The 20,742-nt window shown below is 66.8% G+C and overlaps 1 protein-coding gene across 1 annotated transcript in view; it reads left to right on the top strand.

Moving 5' to 3' along the window:
* The window catches only part of CAMSAP1 (calmodulin regulated spectrin associated protein 1), a 53,780-nt gene that overhangs the window by 29,480 nt on the left and 3,558 nt on the right, over nt 1-20,742 (top strand). The window contains 14 exon segments of the mRNA XM_062207240.1: nt 2,493-2,573; nt 5,269-5,410; nt 6,555-6,694; nt 6,764-6,860; nt 7,850-8,024; nt 12,829-12,920; nt 13,308-13,392; nt 14,168-15,884; nt 15,886-16,539; nt 17,046-17,182; nt 17,560-17,768; nt 17,981-18,083; nt 19,346-19,461; nt 20,245-20,363. Of these exon segments, the coding sequence (XP_062063224.1) occupies nt 2,493-2,573; nt 5,269-5,410; nt 6,555-6,694; nt 6,764-6,860; nt 7,850-8,024; nt 12,829-12,920; nt 13,308-13,392; nt 14,168-15,884; nt 15,886-16,539; nt 17,046-17,182; nt 17,560-17,768; nt 17,981-18,083; nt 19,346-19,461; nt 20,245-20,363 (3,867 nt within the window).

Raw genomic sequence — 20,742 nt, 5'->3', positions numbered from 1 at the left:
CTGAACACTGTGATTTTAAAAAACTCTTGGCAGTGTTCTCTTTAAAGGTTTGAGAGCCAGAGCTGCAGAGAGGGAAAAACAGAGAGAGAGCTTCACTCGCTGGTTCACTCCCTACATGGCTGCCACGGTCCGGGCTGGGCCGGGCCAAAGCCAGGAGCCAGGAGCTCCAGCTGGGTCCCCACGTGGGGGGCAGAGGTTCAAGCTCTTGGGCCATCTTCTGCCGCTTTCCCAGGTGCTGGGAGCTGGACGGGAAGTGGAGCAGCCGGGCATAAACTGGCGCCCATCTGGGACGCTGGCTGCACAGCTGGCGACTTAACCGGCGGTGCCACAACGCTGGCCCCAAAGCTGGGGCAGCTCTCAAGGAACTTCCTGAGCAACATGGGGTTTTTGTTCAGCTCAATGAGCAGGTGCGGAAGCTTGGAGCACTCCTGCAGCCCCAGGGGCTCCCTGGGCCGCACACTTGGGAGAGCTGTGTGGGCGCTGGGCCTCTCACCTGAGCCTGTTCCTCTGGCCGGGACGGTGTCGGGGGCGCCCTCTGCAGGCCGTCCTGGTTCAGGGCTCCCTGGGCTCTGGCCTCTGCTTCTCAGAGGTCTGGCAGCTGGGGCTGGAGCCCAGGCCGGCAGGGCTTTCTCCAGGGGGTGTGGCTCCATCTCCTGCGGCTGCTGCTGCTTCCCGGGAGCCTGGCTGACAGTTGTCACCCGGCTTTGTCCCTTCAAGTGCAGCACTGGCCTCAGCCTCTGTGCTGAGGATGGGGGACGCCCCCCCCCCTTTAAGATTTATTTATTTGACAGGCAAAGTCACAGAGAGGGCGAGCAGAGGCAGAGGGGTCTTCCATCCACTGGTCCACTCCCCAGATGGCTGCCGAGGGCAGGATTGGGCCAGGCTGAAGCCAGGGCCAGGAGCTCCATCCGGGTCTCCCACGTGGGTGCAGGGCCCAAGCGCTTGGGCCGTCTTTTGCTGCTTTTCCAGCCCATAGCAGAGAGCTGGATCAGAAGTGGAGCAGCCGGGACTCGAACCAGCGCCCATATGGGATGCAGAAGGCAGCAGGTTAACCCACTGTGCCGCAGTGCCAGCCCTGGTTTCCAGCTTTTAAGTTTTCATTTTTATTTGGCTTCACCAGGAACACAGGCGGATGTTATTTGGGGTTCTTGATTTTTTTTTTTTTTGATAACCTACATTTTCCTTTAAAATGTCTGTTTCATCAAAATTTCAAATGTGCATTTTAAAGGGGATATACTTTTTTCTTTTTTTTTTTTTTTTTTGAAAGGCGGAGTTATGGAGAGAGAGAGCAAGGGAGAGGTCTTCCATCTGCTGGTTCACTCCACAAATACCCATGACAGCCAGGGCTGGGCCAGGCTGAAGCCAGGAGCCAGGAGCTTCTTCCAGGTCTCCCACGCAGGTGCAGGGGCCCAAGGACTTGGGCCATCCTCCACTGCTGTCCCAGGCCACAGCAGGGAGCTGGACTGGAAGAGGAGCAGCCGGGACTTGAACCGGTGCCCACACGGGATGCTGGCGCTGCAGGCGGCGGCTTCACCTGCGTGGGTGGTTTTGAGGCTCTCGAAGGCCAGAGGAAGGGGGAATGTCAAGGCCGTGTCGGCGTCGGGAGGTGCGGGCGCCCTGCTCTCCGGGGGTCCTGTGTCTCCTTGGATGAGGCTTTTGTTCTGTGAGTGAGCGGACTCACCTGCTCCGTGCACGGACGAAGACGCTGGTGACCCCGCGCCACCTGCCCTGGTGACCCCGCGCCACCTGCCCTGGTGACCCCGCGCCACCTGCCCTCTCCTTCCCTCCTGTTTGTTCTTTGCATTTTTACGAGGACGAACTTTGAGTTCACTTTATAATCACAAGCTTAATTAACCCTCCACTAAGTAAAGACTTCAACAAGTAGTAAGTGGAAAAAATTGATCTAATTGGTTGTTTTTTCCTGAATTTCTAAGATGTATTATCTTAATTGACTTATTTGAAAGGCAGAATGCTAGAGAGGGAGAGACAGAGAGAGAGATCTCCATCTATTGGTTCACCCCCCAGTGCTCGCCACAGCCAGGACTGGACGGCCTGAAGCCAGGAGCTGTGTCCGGGTCTCCCACGTGGCTGCAGGGACCCAAGCGCTTTGACCATCAGCTGCTCCCAGGCCGTCAGCAGGAAGCTGCATCTGCCCGGGGGTGGGGCCTGTGCCGCAGACTGCCCACCCCAGAGCCAGGACAGGCTGTGGTGGTGAAGGTCTGGCGTGTGAGGGGTGCCGGGCTTCTTCCCGGACAGGCTCTGGAGGGGACGTCGCAGGCCGTGCGCCCGTGGCACCCTGGTGCCGTGCCGTGAGGCTTCCCGGAGGCCCCGCGGCGCGGGGAGGCCCTGCGTCTCCATGTCTGTGTCTGGTCTGAGTGACCCTGCGGCCGGGAGCCGCTCAGGTGAGGGAGGGGCCCTGGGCTCTGGAGCTGAGGTCAGGATGCTGGTGCGGAAACACAGGTGCCTTGTTAATTCATTTTTCTTCTGTTTAGGTAAATCTTAAAATGAGGGAAATAGCAGAGAAAGAAGCTAAATTGAAGCAGCAGTTATTGGAAAGCCCAGCTCATCAAAAGGTAACGGGGCATTGAGTCTGCTCAGTCGCTGGCCGCCCACGTGTGCCCTCAGCCAGTCACCACCGGCTCCTCTGTGTCACGCGTCACACGGGCGCCTGGCAGCCTGGCCCCGCCCCGCCCTGCCCCGGGATCGCCCGGGAGAGGCGCCCCGAGTCCCGAGTCCCTCCGTGTGCTGGCGGGTGCCGGGCGTGCGGGGGCTGGCACCTCCCACTGTCAGCCTTTTTCTGTCCCCCGCGTTGCGCTCTCACCTGTCAAGCCCGTGCGTGACCGAGCGTGCAGTCCACGCACGCACACCGGGCACACCCTGGCCGTGGGTGCAGTCTTGCTTTGGTGTCTCTTCCCCGTCCTGCTCTTGCCTCCACGGGCACCGCACACTGGCCAGTGGGCGGCGGCAGGGGCTGTGTGCGCGCCCACTTGTGGGGCTCTCGGGCACCAGGCCTCCTGCCCGTGCCCCAGTGGGGGTGTGGGCCGCCCCGACGGAGCCGTCCTCAGCCAGAGTGGGCTTCCTGCTTCCAGAACCCAGCTCCTCCCACAATCCCAGCGTCCTCTGCACCCGGGAAGGCCCTGTTGTGGAGGGGACTGGACCCTTGGGGTCATCCTCCGAGGTCACTGCCCCGGGCCACCGTGCCTGTGCCGTGTGAGCACGCGTGTGCCTGCTCTGCTGACCCTCCTCTCCTGCTTCCTCCCTGCTTCCCGGGCAGTCTCCCTCCAAGTGGTACTGGAAGTTGGTGCCCGTAAGTGACCCCCAGCCACCAGCTGCCATCTGCAGAGCCATCCTGTCGCATCGCTCACTTCCATGAACCCGCTCACACCCAGCCTTCTCACGGTGTTGTCTGTGTGTCTGAGGGTCCCGTCTGAGGTCTGAGCCACAGCCTGCGGGGGCTGGCGGGCTCTGGGACAGGTCACTCGGGACTCTGTGCTCGCCCGGCTGCTCCGTTTGCTCCTCAGGTGACCCTGGTGTCAGCTTCCCCCGGACCAGGAGGGGCGGCGTGTGGTCTGGCTGCTGGCGCTCCGGGCTGTTGCCGTGCCCGGTGGTGGAGTGGAACGTGGCAGCCGTAGTGACCATGAGCTGGGCTGTGTGGTGTGCAGGTGCCAGTAGGCGCCGAGGAGGCCCTGTGACCGCCCCCAGTTCCTTTGGTCGCCGCTCCTGCCGCCTGGGCCCCATTTCCCTCAAGGATGTGGGCCAGGGGGGCCCAGCGTGGATTGTCGCACACAGTTCTGGCTATGCTCCGCCTGGTGGCCGTCCTGGCAGCCTGTCCCTGCACACCCGGGGACCTCGGGGAATGGTTGTGTGTGTCCCTCGGGGCCTGGGCCCTTGAGCTTCCTCTGGGTCCTCTCAGGAAGGGGGCACAGTGGGTGTCCGCCGGTGACGGCACCTGTGCTCCACAGCTCGGTGCTCTCTGCTTCCCGATGGAGAGCTGGGACAGAGGAGGGGAGCTTTCTCTGTCGTGTCCCTGCCACTTGTTGGCTCCTGCCTGCTGGGGGCCGCGTGCAGCCGTCCTGAGCGCGAGTGTGCGTCCGCAGGTGGTGGACGGCGCCGCATCCCGCTGGGTCCCGTGGGGCGGTCTGGCAGAGACGGGCAGGCCGGAGGCGTCACCGTAGCACCTTCCAGCCCAGAGCTGTGGACAAGGGTCCGCGAGGCCCTGAGGCCAGCGGCCCCCACCGTGTCGTTGCGAGCTGTTGACCCTGTGCCATCTGTCTTTAACCACAACACCATCTGCTTTCCTGCATGCCTGTGGCCCCGCCCGTGTCCGCGCTCCGGAAGCCTGGCCTGGCGCATGCCCTGCGGCGCTGCATGCTGGAGCCCGTGGGCTTTGCACGCGTGGTACAGTGTGAGCGCGTTGCGTGGTGTCGAGTGTGCCGTGGGCCCCGAGAAACAAGTTAAGTGTGTTTTGAAGCAGGTTTTATTGATGGCAGCCAGGCCGTCCTGCTCAGTTGGCAGACTGTGCTAGCAGCGTGGACGATTCTGCACGGTGTGCTTGCTAACCACGTGGGACTCGCGGAGGCGGACGGAGTCCCGTGGGCTGGGCCCGGGCCGCGGAGGCCCGGCTGGTGCTGTGATGGCCGCTCCCCGCGCTGAGGACACGTGCTGGTGGGGAGCGCCGTAGTTGAAGCTGCCTCACATGCAGTGCCACAGCCCCGGGGGTGCGCGCTGGGGCTGCTCGCCGCGCCCTGCCCTGGTGGACGCACTCGGGGGGCGCGGGACCCCGAGCGTTGGCTTCCCCGGGGCGGCAGGACAGGAGCCGTGGGCAGACGCGTGATTCAGGCAGCACCTTGTGTGCGCTTTCTCTCGAAGCCTCGTCCCGGCGTGGCTGGCTGTTGTGAGCAGACCGTTGTCCAGCCCGAGTTCTGACCACCTCTGGCTGTTCGGCGTTAGTGTCCGAGCTCAGTGCCGACCACACCTGGGAGGTGGCAGGGCGGCTCGGCCAGCATCTAACTTGTTTCTCAGCAGTTCTTGGGTGTCGGCTCTGGTAGCGTGGGCCTGCTCCCACCTCGTGTCGCTTCAGCGCTGGACTGGCCCTGGCCTCAGCTGCTAGTCACTGCTGGGCCCGGGTGGCCGAGCAGCCCCGTGTCCTGGACAGGCGCCGTGACGCTTCCTGGACGGCTGTAGCTGCCCGCCCTGTTCCCCGCAGCCTTGTGCATGGCAGGTGGACGGGCAGGGCGGGCCTCATGCAAACGCTGTCCTCCACCGCAGGTCCGCTACCGGCGAGAGCACCTGTCTGCCAGGCAGTCGCCGTACTTCCCGTGGGTGGAGGACTTGATGCGGGACGGCAGTGATGGGGCCGCCCTCTTAGCCGTCATCCACTACTACTGCCCGGAGCAGATGAAGCTGGACGGTGAGTGCCCATGCTTCCCCGGCGCACCAGGCCAAGCTGCCCCTCGGACACCGGGTCCCCTCTCAGGGCCCCACCTCCGAGCCAGCTTCCAGCTGATACGCCTGGGGGAGCAGCAGGTGATGGTCCAAGTAGTCGGCCGCTGCCACCCACGTGGGAGACGTGGATGGAGCTCCTGGCCCCTGACCCAGGCCCCTGCCACCCACGTGGGAGACGTGGATGGAGCTCCTGGCCCCTGACTTTCAAAATAGAGAAAGAAACCTGAACAACAAATCGGCTGCTATGGATTTATTGAACTTGGAGTTCCGCCTGTGGCTGTCTTGGCAGGTCCAGACCTGATGTTTTGTGGTGAGCCAGACGTTGCCCACTGCTGTCCATGGCGGGCATCAGGAGAGGCCGCAGAGCCTGTCGGTTGTCCCCGTGAGGTCCATCTGGCTGGTGTCTCCTCGGGCTCAGTTGTCACAGGAGCTAGTTTCCTTCCAGCCGGGGTCACTTCGCAGACCTTGGCCCTCGGCTGGGTTTGTGCACGGCCCCGTGCTGTGCCCTCCGAGAGTCCCCCCAGCCCTTCCCGGGGGGACAGCTGCCTGTGTGGTCAGCCGGCTGTGGGGCTGGCAGCCTTCCTCGGCGCCCCCCAGCGTGGAGGAGCCTCTGACAGCTCCGCAGACGCCGCGCGGGGCGCAGCCGGGCGGTCATCAGCGCTCGCTCGGAAGCGCGGTCTAACCCTCAGGTGCTGTGGTCACGAACCCTGGAATTCAGCTCCTCACGATTTCTCCACGTTTGTCTCAAGCGTTTCCTTCCTTTTTTTAAAGATTATTTATTTGAAAGTCAGAGTTACACAGAGAGAGGAGAGGCGCAGAAAGAGAGGTCTTCCATCCTCTGGGTCACTCCCCAGTTGACTACAACGGCCAGAGCTGCGCCGATCCAAAGCCAGGAGCCAGGAGCTTCCTCCAGGTCGCCCACGCGGGTGCAGGGCGCAGGCACTTGGCCAGCTTCCGCTGCTGTCCCAGGCCACAGCAGGAGCCGGATCGGAAGTGGAGCAGAGTCCGAATGGGATGCCGGCGTCGCAGGCGGTGGCTTTGCCCGCTGTGCCCCAGCGCCAGCCCCGGGAGGATGGCTTTGTAACGCCTGCCGGTTTCCCTCCTGTCAGATATATGCTTGAAGGAGGTGACGTCGATGGCGGACAGTCTGTATAACATTCGGCTTCTGCGAGAGTTCTCCAATGAGTACCTGAACAGGTGCTTCTACCTCACCTTGGAAGACATGCTGTACGCGCCCGCGGTGCTGAAGGTGAGGCTGCCTCCTGGGCGCGCGCTCTGCCCCGCGTGGCGCCGCCGCTCACCTGGCCTTTCTCCGCAGCCGAACGTCATGGTCTTCATCGCGGAGCTCTTCTGGTGGTTCGAGAGCGTCAAGCCCGACTTCGTGCAGCCCAGAGACGTGCAGGAGCTGAAGGGTGGTGAGTGACAGGCCGGCGAGCCCCGCCCCACGCTCTGTTTGGTTGCTTCCTTGTCGTCCTGCGTCTGTTTCTGAGGCCGGCAGGGCACATGTGTGGTGCACACCCTCGGCCTTCCATTGCCTTTCGGTTGTCGTGTCTCTGACCCCGGCTCTTACAGCTGCATCCCCGAGCACAGGCCGGCAGGGGTGCTGGCCGGCTCAGAGAGCGGGAGTTGGAGGTCCCAGGATTCCCCCGTCTGTACCCCGTCCTGCCACGTGGCTCACAGTTGCGGTCCCTGCCATCGGAGCTAGCCTTGGCACTGCAGCCTTCCTGGGGCTGGGGGCTCCTCTCCCCGGGCCCTGGCCGCCGGGAGCACAGCCGGATGCTCGGCTCCCGTCCTGGCTTTCGGCTGCTGTTCCCCAGCCTGTCGGCGTGTCCTCCTGGAGCTGGGTGGAAGGCAGGGCACCGTGCGCCCCGCGTTCACGGCGTGTGAGCTGCTGATCCCAGCACGGGGCCTCGTTCCTGGCCAGGCACGGGGAGAGCACACCCCAAGCCGTCACCGAGCTGCTCACACATCACCTGCCACAGCTCGGTTCTTGGGGGCAAGCGGACGGAGCAGCTGGGCAGCTGAGCCAGAGATCCACGGAGTGGCTGGGCCCAGAGGAGGCCCTTCTGACCTGCCTCGGCGCCCCGCTGGCTGGCATGGGGTGGGGGCCTTCCCTGTGGGCCTGGGCACCGAGCCGGTCTGGGGATGTGGTTGGGAGCCGCCTCCCGGGGCGGACGCTCCAGCAGCGGGGTGTCCGGGATGGTCACGGCCGTCCGCCGAGTCCCCGCGTGGTGCCTCTCAGGTGCGGTGTCTGCTCTGCTCACCTGTAGACCCTGGCGGCACAGAACACGTTAGGGGAGCCCGCTTTCCGGCGCACGCTGGCTGCGCCTGTGGCAGTCTGGCTGCTGTTTCCTGGCCTCGTGCCGCGGTGACCGAGCGCGTCTGTGGATTCCTGTCCCTGCAGCAAAGACGGTCCTGCCCCAGAAGAGCGGCCGGCCTCCCGTGCCCATCTCCAACGCCACCAAGCGCAGCTTCCTGGGCAGCCCCGCGGTGGCCAGCCCGGCCGAGCAGCCGCCTGCCGTCCCGGCAGCTGAAGGCTGTCACAGGTGCTACCTACAGCCCGAGGAGTCCGAGTACCTGTAAGTCCGCCTCCTGCTGTCTCCACGGCTTCTCGGCCTCCTGCCCCGTGTGCGCAGTGGGCCGCCCAGGCAGGGTGGCGTGGCCCGGCGCGGCGCGGCGCGGGCTCTGGCGTCCTTTACGGATAAAGCGTTGTCCAGGGAGAGGTGTTATTCAGGGATGAGGTGTTTTCTCTCCTCTTTTTTCCACAATATATTACAGGATTCAACACAGTGAGCTAAAGATAGAAAAGCTGAGCGAACGGTGTAAGATTGCCCTGTGACGTGGCAGGACGGACAGAGCGCCCTGTGATGTGGCAGGACGGACAGAGCGCCCTGTGGTCTGGCAGGACGGACAGAGCGCCCTGTGACGTGGCAGGACGGACAGAGCGCCCTGTGACGTGGCAGGACGGACAGAGCGCCCTGTGACGTGGCAGGACGGACAGAGCGCCCTGTGACGTGGCAGGACGGACAGAGCGCCCTGTGACGTGGCAGGACGGACAGAGCGCCCTGTGACGTGGCAGGACAGACAGAGCGCCCTGTGGTCTGGCAGGACGGACAGAGCGCCCTGTGACGTGGCAGGACGGACAGAGCGCCCTGTGACGTGGAGGACGGACAGAGCGCCCTGTGACGTGGCAGGACGGACAGAGCGCCCTGTGACGTGGCAGGACGGACAGAGCGCCCTGTGACGTGGCAGGACGGACAGAGCGCCCTGTGACGTGGCAGGACGGACAGAGCGCCCTGTGACGTGGCAGGACGGACAGAGCGCCCTGTGGTCTGGCAGGACGGACAGAGCGCCCTGTGACGTGGCAGGACGGACAGAGCGCCCTGTGGTCTGGCAGGACGGACAGAGCGCCCTGTGACGTGGCAGGACGGACAGAGCGCCCTGTGACGTGGAGGACGGACAGAGCGCCCTGTGACGTGGCAGGACGGACAGAGCGCCCTGTGACGTGGAGGACGGACAGAGCGCCCTGTGACGTGGAGGACGGACAGAGCGCCCTGTGACGTGGAGGACGGACAGAGCGCCCTGTGACGTGGAGGACGGACAGAGCGCCCTGTGACGTGGCAGGACGGACAGAGCGCCCTGTGACGTGGCAGGACGGACAGAGCGCCCTGTGACGTGGAGGACGGACAGAGCGCCCTGTGACGTGGAGGACGGACAGAGCGCCCTGTGACGTGGAGGACGGACAGAGCGCCCTGTGACGTGGCAGGACGGACAGAGCGCCCTGTGACGTGGAGGACGGACAGAGCGCCCTGTGACGTGGCAGGACGGACAGAGCGCCCTGTGACGTGGAGGACGGACAGAGCGCCCTGTGACGTGGCAGGACGGACAGAGCGCCCTGTGACGTGGAGGACGGACAGAGCGCCCTGTGACGTGGAGGACGGACAGAGCGCCCTGTGACGTGGCAGGACGGACAGAGCGCCCTGTGACGTGGAGGACGGACAGAGCGCCCTGTGACGTGGCAGGACGGACAGAGCGCCCTGTGACGTGGCAGGACGGACAGAGCGCCCTGTGACGTGGAGGACGGACAGAGCGCCCTGTGACGTGGAGGACGGACAGAGCGCCCTGTGACGTGGAGGACGGACAGAGCGCCCTGTGACGTGGAGGACGGACAGAGCGCCCTGTGACGTGGCAGGACGGACAGAGCGCCCTGTGACGTGGCAGGACGGACAGAGCGCCCTGTGACGTGGCAGGACGGACAGAGCGCTGTCGAGTGGGGGCAGTCGTCCACGCTTTGCCTCGTTAGCGTCCACGCACAGCTGTCAGGGTCCGATTTGTGACCGAGTGGCAGTGCGGTTTAGGCAGCGTTTCCATCAGGAGCCCTGGTCTGGTGCCGACCTGTGCTCCCGGCCGGCACACAGCACGGCACTCGCCGGCTGGGCGGGAGTTTCTAGTGGAAAAAAATTTTTTAAAGGATTTATTTATTTGAAAGTTAAAATTACAGAGAGAGAGGGAGAGACAGAGATCTGCTGTCCACTGGGTCATTCTCCAGATGGCCACGATGACTGAGGCTGGGCCAGGCCACAGCCAGGACCCCGGAACTCCAGCTGGGTCTCCCGCGTGGGCGCTGGGGCCAGAGGCCTTGGGCCATCTTGCACGGCTTTCCCAGAGGCATCAGAAGGAAATGGGGCAGCTGGGGCTCCCGATGTGTTGCCAAGGGATGCCTGTGTTGCAAGTGGCCATTTAACCCGCTGTGCCCCGGCGCCAGCCCTGCAACGTGGTTTTAAGTGGTCCACGTGGAGGATGGCTCCACGAGGAGTGGGGCCGTTCAGCTGGGTTTTCAGCCGTGACACTGGCAACCTCGCTGAGAGGCTGAGTGCGGGGCCTCTGGGGCGAGGAGGGGGGGAAGTTGTCCAGAGACCCTGGTCCTCACGCCTGCACGTGCTGGGGAGGGGGAAGGGAGCGCTGGGTGTGCCCCCAGGGGCCTGGGGCCCCAGAGCACAGGCAGAGCTGGAGCGAGCGGACCCAGGCCGGGGGCAGGAGAGTGGGGCAGGGGTGGTGCGCGCGTGGGGCCGCACGGGCGGTCGGCGTCCTGCCTGCGGTCTTTCCTCTCATCGTGGGCCAGCGCCCGTGGGGTGCGCGTGCCCAGAGGTTGATCTGCACACAGAATTGGACACACCAGCTGCTCTGGCTCGCCCTGTCTGTGGCGTCCACCCCCTGCAGTGTCAGTGCCCTGGGCTCCGAGTGCGCGTGCGCTGCGTCGATTGTCCTGGCTCGTCCGCGGGCGGGCAGCAGTCACTCCCCGGCGGCCCTCCGGCCCCGCCGGCTCGGGAGCCTCGCCCTCTCCCTGGCACTCTCGCTGCTCTCACTGCTCTTGCTTCCTCGCTCTGGGGCCTCCCCCCCCCACCTCCGTGGGCCGGGGCACCAGGCTGCCCTGCGTCCTCACCCTGCCTACACCCTTGTGCTCTGTGCCTTTGTCATGTTCTCCCGAGGTGAGGCCCCTCGCTTCAAGCTGCCCAGCCGTGCCTGTGCCCTGCTCCGTGCCTGTGCCCTGCTCCATGCCCTGCTCCGTGCCCTGCTCCGTGCCCATGCCCTGCTCCGTGCCTGGCTCCGTGCCCGGCTCCGTGCCCGTGCCCTGCTCCATGCCCGTGCCCGGCTCCGTGCCCGTGCCCTGCTCCGTGCCCGGCTCCGTGCCCGTGCCCTGCTCCGTGCCCTGCTCTGTGCCCTGCTCCGTGCCCGTGCCCTGCTCCGTGCCCTGCTCCGTGCCCTGCTCCGTGCCCTGCTCTGTGCCCTGCTCCGTGCCCGTGCCCTGCTCCGTGCCCTGCTCCATGCCCTGCTCCGTGCCCTGCTCCGTGCCCGTGCCCTGCTCCGTGCCCTGCTCTGTGCCCTGCTCCGTGCCCGTGCCCTGCTCCGTGCCCGGCTCCGTGCCCGTGCCCTGCTCCGTGCCCTGCTCTGTGCCCTGCTCCGTGCCCGTGCCCTGCTCCGTGCCCGTGCCCTGCTCCGTGCCCTGCTCCATGCCCTGCTCCGTGCCCTGCTCTGTGCCCGTGCCCTGCTCCGTGCCCGGCTCCGTGCCTGTGCCCTGCTCCGTGCCTGTGCCCTGCTCCATGCCCTGCTCCGTGCCCTGCTCCGTGCCCATGCCCTGCTCCGTGCCTGGCTCCGTGCCCGGCTCCGTGCCCGTGCCCGGCTCCGTGCCCGTGCCCTGCTCCGTGCCCGGCTCCGTGCCCGTGCCCTGCTCCGTGCCCTGCTCCGTGCCCGTGCCCTGCTCCGTGCCCTGCTCCGTGCCCTGCTCCGTGCCCTGCTCTGTGCCCGTGCCCTGCTCCGTGCCCTGCTCCGTGCCCTGCTCCGTGCCCGTGCCCTGCTCCGTGCCCTGCTCCATGCCCTGCTCCGTGCCCTGCTCCGTGCCCGTGCCCTGCTCCGTGCCCTGCTCCATGCCCTGCTCCGTGCCCTGCTCCGTGCCCGTGCCCTGCTCCGTGCCCGTGCCCTGCTCCGTGCCCTGCTCCGTGCCTGTGCCCTGCTCCGTGCCCTGCTCTGTGCCCGTGCCCTGCTCCGTGCCCTGCTCCATGCCCTGCTCCGTGCCCGTGCCCTGCTCCGTGCCCTGCTCCGTGCCCTGCTCCGTGCCCGTGCCCGGCTCCGTGCCCGGCTCCGTGCCCTGCTCCGTGCCCATGCCCTGCTCCGTGCCCTGCTCCGTGCCCTGCTCCGTGACGCACCCCCTTTTCCTGAGCTTCAGTGCAGGAAGTAGAAGGGGCGGATGACGTCAGCGCACTGTGGGTGCTGCCGTCGCGTCCTCCACGAGGGAACATTTTTGTGCCCGGCAGCAAGTGGGGTTCCCGGTCAGGCCACTCCTCCGTGTCTTCAGCTTTGTGGGTATTTTAACAATTAGTGAGACAGACAGTCCTGGTCAGACTCGCGCAGAGGCCCCGCTGTGTCCTGGTCTCCCCCGTGGCAGTGACACGGCCGTGTCTGCGTCTGCAGGGGCGGAGCTGGGGCGGAGCAGGGGCGGGGCGGGGGCGGAGCTGGGGCGGAGCTGGATTCACACCCAGGCCGTGGGATGCAGGAGTCCTAACTGCGCGTTTATTTCTGGCTGGACAGGACCCGTAGTGTATATTTTTGAAAATTGTGCTTTTCAGGTGGTCACGTTTTCTCTTTACGTCTTCTCCTCTCAAGAGTAATCTTAGCTGCGTGCTTGGCGTTTGCTGTCGGAGCCGCGCGGCGGTGCAGCCGGGGCCGGGAGCCCGCACGGCTCTGTTGGCGGTGTCTGGGTCTCTCCGGCCTGCTTGGACAGCAGTTTTCCCCGAGAATCTGTCACGCGCGGCGTAGTGAGCGTTCGGAGGGGCTCTGGGAGTCAGATAACCTGGTGACGCTTCTCTCGACTCTGTTGTCGTCTAGTGGGAGAGGAACCTCGGCCTTCAGCCCGTCCCATCCTTTGCTGCCACTGAGACAGAAGCAGCAGAAGCCGGTGCAGGGCGAGGACGCCTCTGGTGAGGAGCTGCCTCCTTCTGCCCCCTCCTGTCCGTCCCGCTCTCCGGCCACGGCCGTGCTTCTGCACAGAGCAACGCCGCCTCTGCGGTGTGGCCTGGAGTCTGTCTCCGAGAGGGGGGGTCCTTGCAGCCCGACGGCACGTGTGTGCCCGCAGGGCGCCGTGGTGTCTGGGCGCACACTCGGCGACCGATGCTCACTGCGCACTCACGTGGCGTGGTCCACGGCCAGTCTGAGCCCACGGCGCCCTGGGTGCTGCCGCACTGCCTCTGCTCCGCGGGGCAGTCCCGGGCAGTCCCAGGTCGCTTCCTGGAAAGTGGTTTGTGCCGGAGGAGGTGTGAGAGCAGCCGCTGAGCGCTGAGCCCCCTCCCTGCTCCCGCCCACTGCAGGTCAGCGGCATCGCTCCAATTCCCTCACCCGCGTGGATGGTCAGCCACGAGGTGTGGCGACGGCGTGGCCGGAAAGGAAGACCAGGTGGGTCGTGGTCTCTGTCGCCGCCGGGGACCCCGGGGCCCAGGGAGACCCTCTTAGGCAGCTTGGGAGGCCAGAGTCGTCTTGACAGCCGTGCTGGGAGGTTCGCTGCCTCGTCCCACGCTCGGTCTCGCCAGCGGGTGTGGGGCTTCCAAAGGCTGCACGATGTGTGCTGCCGCAGCGGGCGGGACCAGGCACGAGGGCCCTCCAGGAGCCAGCCCTGGTGACGTGTGCCGCAGGCCGTTTTGTTCAGAAAATGTATTTCTCATGCCGTGGACTCAGCACTGTAATTTTTAAAGAGGCTTTGGAATCTTTTTTTGCCTGAAAGGCAGAGCGACAGAGAGAGACGGAGACCCTCCAGCCTCTGTTCACCCAAGCGCCTCCGACAGCCGGGCTGGGCCAGGCCGAAGTCAGGAGCGGGGAGCTGCATCCGGTCTCCCACGTGGGCGGCAGGGGCCGCAGTACTCGAGCCGTCCCCTGCTTCCTCCCAGGGCGTGCGTCCGCCTGGGCAGGAAGCAGAGGCAGGACCGACGCCAGCCCGCGGCTGTCACTGTAGCCTGAGCTTTGGTTCCTGGTGTGACAGATAGATTGCTGACATAGTGGGTCTTCTCTGGGGTCCCCAGAACGCTGTAAGGTGCAGGCCCTGGAGAGTTTACAGTGCGTCCGTTGTCTTGGCCCTGAGGTGGGGGTGCGATGCCTGTCCTGCTCTCATTGGCTGGTGCTCATGTCACTCAGCCTGTGGTGAGGGGTGTGCACATGCTGTCCCCTCGTGTTCCAGGCCCGTGTCCCAGCCAACACCTTCTGCTCTCCATCACGCTGCCAGTTGTGACGTGGACCCCGGCTCCGGCGACAGCATCAGCCTGGCCCGCTCCATCAGCAAAGACAGTCTGGCCTCCAATGTCGTTCATCTGAGCCCCCAGAACCGGCCTCAGCCCACGGCTGCCAAGACCGATGGGAGCAGCCTCTTGAACAACGTCAGTATTGAGGACGAGGAGGCAGAGCTTGTGGCCCTCATCGGGCCAGACGTGGCTGCCCGCCGTGAGGACCCCGCAGGCCCCAGGGCCTCCCCCCGGGCCCCCAGGCCCCCCCAGTGGCAGGCGGACGCCCTGGACAGCAGGCCCGACAGCTTCTTCTTGGAGCCCTTGATGCCAGCGGTGCTGAAGCCGGCGAAGGAGAAGCAGGTCGTCAGCAAGGAGGACGAGCTGGGGGAGGGGCGGCCGAGGAGCAGCGCGGCCAGGAGGCCCGGGGACGGCCACCAGCCTCTGGGGCGACGGAGGGTGGCCGGCGGCCACGGTGGCCACGACCTGAACAGGACCTTCACCCCGATCCCGCGTCCTGAGTCTCCCATGAGCGTCGTGCCCACAGAGGCCGGGCCGGCGCCGGCGGCGGGTGCTGCGGGAGAGGCTTGTGGCGGGCCCCCGGCCGTCGGCGGACTTGACCTGTTGCCCCAGGGCCAGTCTGCCGACGGCTTCTTCCTTCACGTGGGCTCTGGGGGCGGGGTATGCATCACTTCTAGAAGCCCCAGCCCCCGGGATTCCGAGCCGTGGGCTTTCCTGGGGCAGGGGTCCGACTCCGATGGCCTGGACGTGGAGGAAGTGGAGCACGTGTTCACTGGCGAGGAGCCGCCGGCGCTCGGGGCTCGGTACGACGGCGAGGAGGAGTCGGCCAAGCTGCGGGAAGACATGCAGGTGAAGGAGCACGAGGACAAGGATGACGCCAGCGGCCGCTCCAGCCCGTGTCTGAGCACGGCCTCGCGGCTCAGCAGCGTGTCCGCGGCCAGCGGCAGCGTGGCGATGACCAGCTTCGCCGAGCGCAAGCTGCAGAGGCTCAACAGCTGCGAGACCAAGTCCAGCAGCAGCAGCTCCCAGAAGACCACGCCGGACGGCTCGGAGAGCTGCCCGGCCCCGCTGACGACCTGGAGGCAGAAGCGGGAGCAGAGCCCCGGCCGGCGCGCCAGAGACGCGGGCAGCCTGCTGGCGTCGGAGCTGGCGCAGCTGCACATGCAGCTGGAGGAGAAGCGCAGGGCCATCGAGGCGCAGAAGAAGCGGGTGGAGGCCTCGTCGGCGAGGCAGCGCCTGCGGCTGGGCAAGGCCGCCTTCCTGCACGTGGTGCGCAAGGGCAAGGCCGAGGGCGCCGCCCAGCCGCCCAGGCCGGAGCACTCCCAGCACGGCGGCGAGGACCTGGACGCCGGCGTGCCCGGCGCAGAAGAGCAGGAGGCTCTCCTGGGCGAGTCCGCGGCCCTGGATATGGCGGGCCTGGCCCTGGTGCAGCCCAGAGCCAGGGGCCCTGCCGCGCTGCACGAGGTGGAGAAGACCAAGGCGCTGTCGGCCGCGCTCCTGGAGGACGGCCTGGGCGAGGCGGCCGACGCGGAGTGCGAGCTGTCCATCGAGAAGCTGAACGAGAGCATCAGCACGCTGCAGCAGGCCATCCTGAGGATCTCCCAGCAGCAGGAGCAGCTGCTGCTCAAGTCCCCGGCCGCCCCCGCGCCCGCGCCCCGCGCCCGCGCCCGCCCCGAGGAACAGCTCCCAGGACCACAGGGCCAGGGCCTCCATCCACTTCGTCGAGCCGCTGTCTCCTCCCGGGACGGCCGGTCACCGCAAACCGCCGCGCCTCGGCCAGGGTCGGAGTTCGCGGGCAGGGAGGCCCGCCGAGCTGAAGGTGCCGAAGGACCGGCCGCAGGGCTCCTCCTGGAGTAAGACCCCGACCCCCAGCCTGGAGACCCTGCCGCACCTGCGCGCCCTCCCCCCGAGCAGCCACGCACGGACGCCCTCTGACCCGGACGCTGCCGCAGAGCCCGGGGGCGAGCTGCACGAGGAGAGCCCGTGTGACGGCTACAGGCTCTACCACGAGAGCAACCAGCGCACGCTGGCCGTGCCCGCCGCCCAAGACCCGAACATCCTGGCGGAGCAGATGAGCCTGCAGGACGGCCTGGGCGCCGGCGTGCGCGAGGCGGGGCCCAGCCCCTCGGACGGCTCGGGGAAGGTGGCCGCGCCCGCGGAGGAGCCCCTGAGGAGCAAGGCCAGCCTCATCGAGGTGGACCTCGCAGACCTGAGGGCCCCCGGAGAGGACGGGGAGGGGGCCGGCCACGACCGTGCCCCGGAGCTCCCCGGGGACGCTGACCAGAAGCCCGGGGTCGGCTTCTTCTTCAAGGTAGGCGAGTGCCCCTCGGGGGGACCCTGGGGTTTGCATGCCATGTCGTGTCGCCCGTCACAAGGCGTTTTCCTCTCGTGGCCACTCACCCGCCGTGGATGTCAGTGTTGCCTGTAGGCAGGTGGTGGGGCCTGGCCTGGCCAGGTGCGGGCCGTCCACGGCGGGTTCGTCTCCCTCCGCCGGGTCCTTTCCGGTGCCTTCTGTAGAGGCTCTCCTGCCAGGCTGGGCACGGTGACAGACACTGGCCGGCCGCGCTGGCCGTGCTCGGTGTTCGGAAACACGGCAGCGTCCAGCTTGTGTGCTCGCCCCTGTCTTGGAAACACACGAGTGGACGCCCGGGGGCGCCGCAGGGGCTGGCCCGCCGCGGGGCCTTGCCAGCGGCCCAGTGGCTCCCAGTTCCGCCTCCGAGGGCTTGGCGTTGTGCTTTGCCCCGCGTTGGAGCCGAGAAGCGCCCGTGCGGGGCGGGGCCGCCGAGGCTGCCGGCTGCCCGCTGTGTTTGCTCGCAGGATGAGCAGAAGGCCGAGGACGAGCTGGCCAAGAAGCGGGCGGCCTTCCTCCTGAAGCAGCAGCGCAAGGCCGAGGAGGCGCGGGCGCGCAAGCAGCAGCTGGAGGCCGAGGTGGAGCTCAAGAGAGACGAGGCCCGGTAGGCTGCCCCGGCCGGGCACGGGGCTGGCGGGCCAGTGTGTTGCTCCCCGGTAGCCCGTCCCTCCCGGGCCGGCGTGGTGCTCCCCGGGGCCGTGTCTTTGAGGGGCTCGTGTGCGCAGTGCCGCGGCAGCCCGCCTGCCAGCGCCCCCTCTCCCGTTGTGCTACCGAGGCCCCAGCTCTGCTGCCTGGGCAGCGAGGAGCCTGGTCGCAGTCCGCGGAGAGCTGTTAACCCAGCTGGCTCGGCGCCCGCCCCGCAGCCCCACGGCCCCTCCCGGCAGCGCTGGCGCTGGCGCAGGCGCAGGGCCACCGGGCAGGCCCAGGGAGCGCAGGTGCAGGGCGCCCGGGGGCCTGGGCCGTGACCCGCCATCTCCTCAGGCGCAAAGCGGAGGAGGACCGGGTGCGGAAGGAGGAGGAGAAGGCGCGGCGGGAGCTCATCAAGCAGGAGTACCTGCGCAGGAAGCAGCAGCAGATCCTGGAGGAGCAGGGGCTGGCCAAGCCGAAGTCAAAGCCGAAAAAGCCACGGCCGAAGTCCGTCCACCGCGAGGAGCCGTGCAGTGACTCGGGGCCCAAGTGCTCCTCCACCCGTGAGCAGCTGCGGGGCGCGGGGCGGCTCTGTGAGGTGGCGGAGGCCGAGGTTGTCCCCATGCCACAGAGGAGAAGGTTGAGGCCAGGTCTGGGCTTCTGGGATGAGGTGGTCTCCCCACGGCAGGTGGGGCGGCTGCCCTGCTGGCTCTCCTGCGCGGGCTGGGGGCCGCGGCCCCGCCCCTCACCGCCGCCTCTCTCTCGTCTCTGGCAGCCGACAACTTGAGCCGGACCCAGTCCGGCTCCAGCCTGTCCTTGGCGTCCGCGGCCACCACGGAGCCCGAGAGCGTCCACTCGGGGGGCGCTCCCTCTCAGCGGTAAGGGGCTGCGTGGCAGGTGCTTCTGTCGCCTAGCCTTGACCCGGTCTTAGGTTCGTGGAGTGGTGGACGCCGCCAGGGGTCCGAGCCCGCGCAGGTCACCAGTTGTCTGTGTTGCTCGTCCCGCGAGCGTGTCTGAGGGCGGGTTGCACGTGGCTGGTCCGTGCCCGCTGCGTGTTCCCAGTCCCAGCCCTGGCGGCTGTGTCTCCCCAGCTCAGCATCCAGGCTGGGCCGAGCGCCGGGGGGAGCCAGTGCCTCTCTCTGTGTGGGCTGCCCCCTAGAGGGGGTCTCCCGTAGTCAGATGGACGTGTGTGCTTCTGGCTGGCCCAGCCCACAGGGAGGGTCTTTTCCAGGTCAGTGGCTGTGCACCCACAATCCCTTGCGATTGGAAAGTCGTTTCCACGGAGATGCAGGGAGCTCTGTGGCTGCCATGGCCCCTTTGTCCATGTTCGGAGCTGCTGCCAAGCCCCCTGCTCCTCTGCCGTGTGTCCCTCCACGTGTGCCTGCCCCTGAGGCCACCGTGGGCTGGTTCCCTGCCTCTTGTGTCTCCCGGGCCACACAGCAGTGCCTCTGAGGGGCTCGGGCCCTCTTCGGAGTCTTGGCCCGGCATTCAGGTCCATGGCTGGGCCTGAGCCCTGACCGTCTGCCTCTGACGTCTGAGCGCGGTGCCCCGCCTCCTGGTCCTGGTGTCTGTGGTGCCTGTGGGGCTTAGCTGCAGGAACCCCCGGGGTGCAGCCGGGGCCCTTGCATCCAGGGACCTCCTCCCTGCTCAGGTGCGGCCAGGTGGCCCTCTGGGTGCCTGCCCCTGCCCACACTGCTGTGTGCACGCAACGCTTACCCAGAGCAGGCGTGCCAACAGGTGTGTACACACACAGGTGGACACGCACAGACACAGACACACAGGTGTACACGCACAGACACACACAGGTACACACACACACATAGACACATGTACACACACAGAGACACACAGGTGTACACACACACAGAGACACAGACACAGGTGAAAACACACAGGTGTACATGCGCAGAGGCACAGACACAGGCACACCCGCATAGACACACAGGCTACACACAGAGACATAGGTGTATACACACAGGCTACACACACGGAGACACAGGTGTACACACACACACACGCCCCGCCACGCCGTTCCGGAAAGCCCTGCCCTGATGCCCACCTGCTGTGGGTGGGGGAGGACGCAGCTGGTGAGTGTGGCCTGCGGTCAGGCCCTGCTCACCTCCGTCCTGTTCTGCCGCAGGGTGGAGTCGATGGAAGCCCTGCCCACCCTGAGCCGCAACCCGAGCAGGAGCACGGACCGGGACTGGGAGACGGCCTCGGCGGCGTCCTCCCTGGCCTCGGTGGCCGAGTACACAGGTGACAGCGCGTGCCCTCCCCAGGGTGGTGCGCGCCCAGCCGTCCTGTTCGTGGCTGTTCCTCACTTTGATGAGACAGAATGTCTTGTCCATGCCAGCGAGAGTGCGGTGGACGGCGGCTGGGGAGGGCGGTGGACGGCGGCTGGGGAGGGCGGTGTCCTGTGCTGAGGGAGCCCCTGCCCCCGGCCCCCCTTCCCTGCCGTGGGCGCAGGTGCCAGGGTGTGGGGAGTCCTGGCTGTTGGGCTCTTGGGCTCTGGAGAGTATTCCTGGGGCTCGGTTGCGGCTGCTGTTTGTAAAGGGGGGGGGCACGCAGAGCGCTGCTGTCCGCCGGCCTGCTCCCCAGGGGCCTGCGGTAGCCGGGGCCGAGCTGGGCCCAGAGCCGGGGGGCCGGGCGCTCAGTGCAGGTCTCCCAGGTGCTCGGCAGGCCCAGCCGCTCAGGGCTGCCTTGCTAGGAAGCTGGGGTCAGCACGGGAGCCGGGAACCCCGGTGTGAGCCGCAGCCGTCTTCGCTGCCAGCCACGCCCCCGCTCCCAGAGCGGCCGCTGGTCAGGACGGGGGTGAAGTGTCAGCCACTCCCCTTGTGTTTTGTTTTCTCAAGTTTCGTTTGGATTTTTTGGGGAAGATTGGAAGCGGCTCTTCTCGTTTTCAAAAATTCATTCACACCCGTGATTTCCCCTCACTTCTCGGTTCTGTGAGAACGCCGTGGGTGTTTCGTTTTGTTTGTCTTTGCGCGCGTGCGTGTGTGCGCCCGGAGCGTGAAGTGTGCGAGCCCTGTTGTTCCGTAGGTCCCAAGCTGTTCAAGGAGCCCAGCAGCAAATCCAACAAGCCGATCATCCACAACGCCGTGTGCCACTGCTGCCTGGCCGGGAAGGTGAACGAGCCGCACAAGGACTCGGTGCTGCAGGCCAGTGCCCGCCCTATAGAAACGTGGGCTTTAGTCGAAGAGTGACGGGCACGTCCCGCCTGCTGACCTGCTGCCCCATGGCTGTGACAGCCGGGGCGGGGCCAGGCGCTCCGCCCGGGTCTCCCTCGCGGTGCGGGGCCGAGCACTTGGGCCACAGCGGGCAGCTGCACGGAGGTGGAGCAGCCGAGGCTCTACCTGGCCCTGCCACGTGGCTGCTGCCGCACAGCCGCGCCTTCACAGCAGCGCGGGCACAGAGCCCCGGGGCTGCCGGGGGAGGGCGGGACCGAGGCCAGCTGGTAGCCAGAGGGTGGGTGGGCCTTGGGTCCGGACAGCTGGGACCCTCGAGGGGGCTGCTGAGAGCAGTTGGACCGCAGGTGGG

The sequence above is a fragment of the Lepus europaeus genome, chromosome 12 (assembly GCF_033115175.1).
Source record: "Lepus europaeus isolate LE1 chromosome 12, mLepTim1.pri, whole genome shotgun sequence".
Classification (NCBI taxonomy): Eukaryota; Metazoa; Chordata; class Mammalia; order Lagomorpha; family Leporidae; genus Lepus; species Lepus europaeus.
Note: the sequence above shows the minus strand (reverse complement) of the source record. Positions and strands in the feature narration are given on the sequence as shown.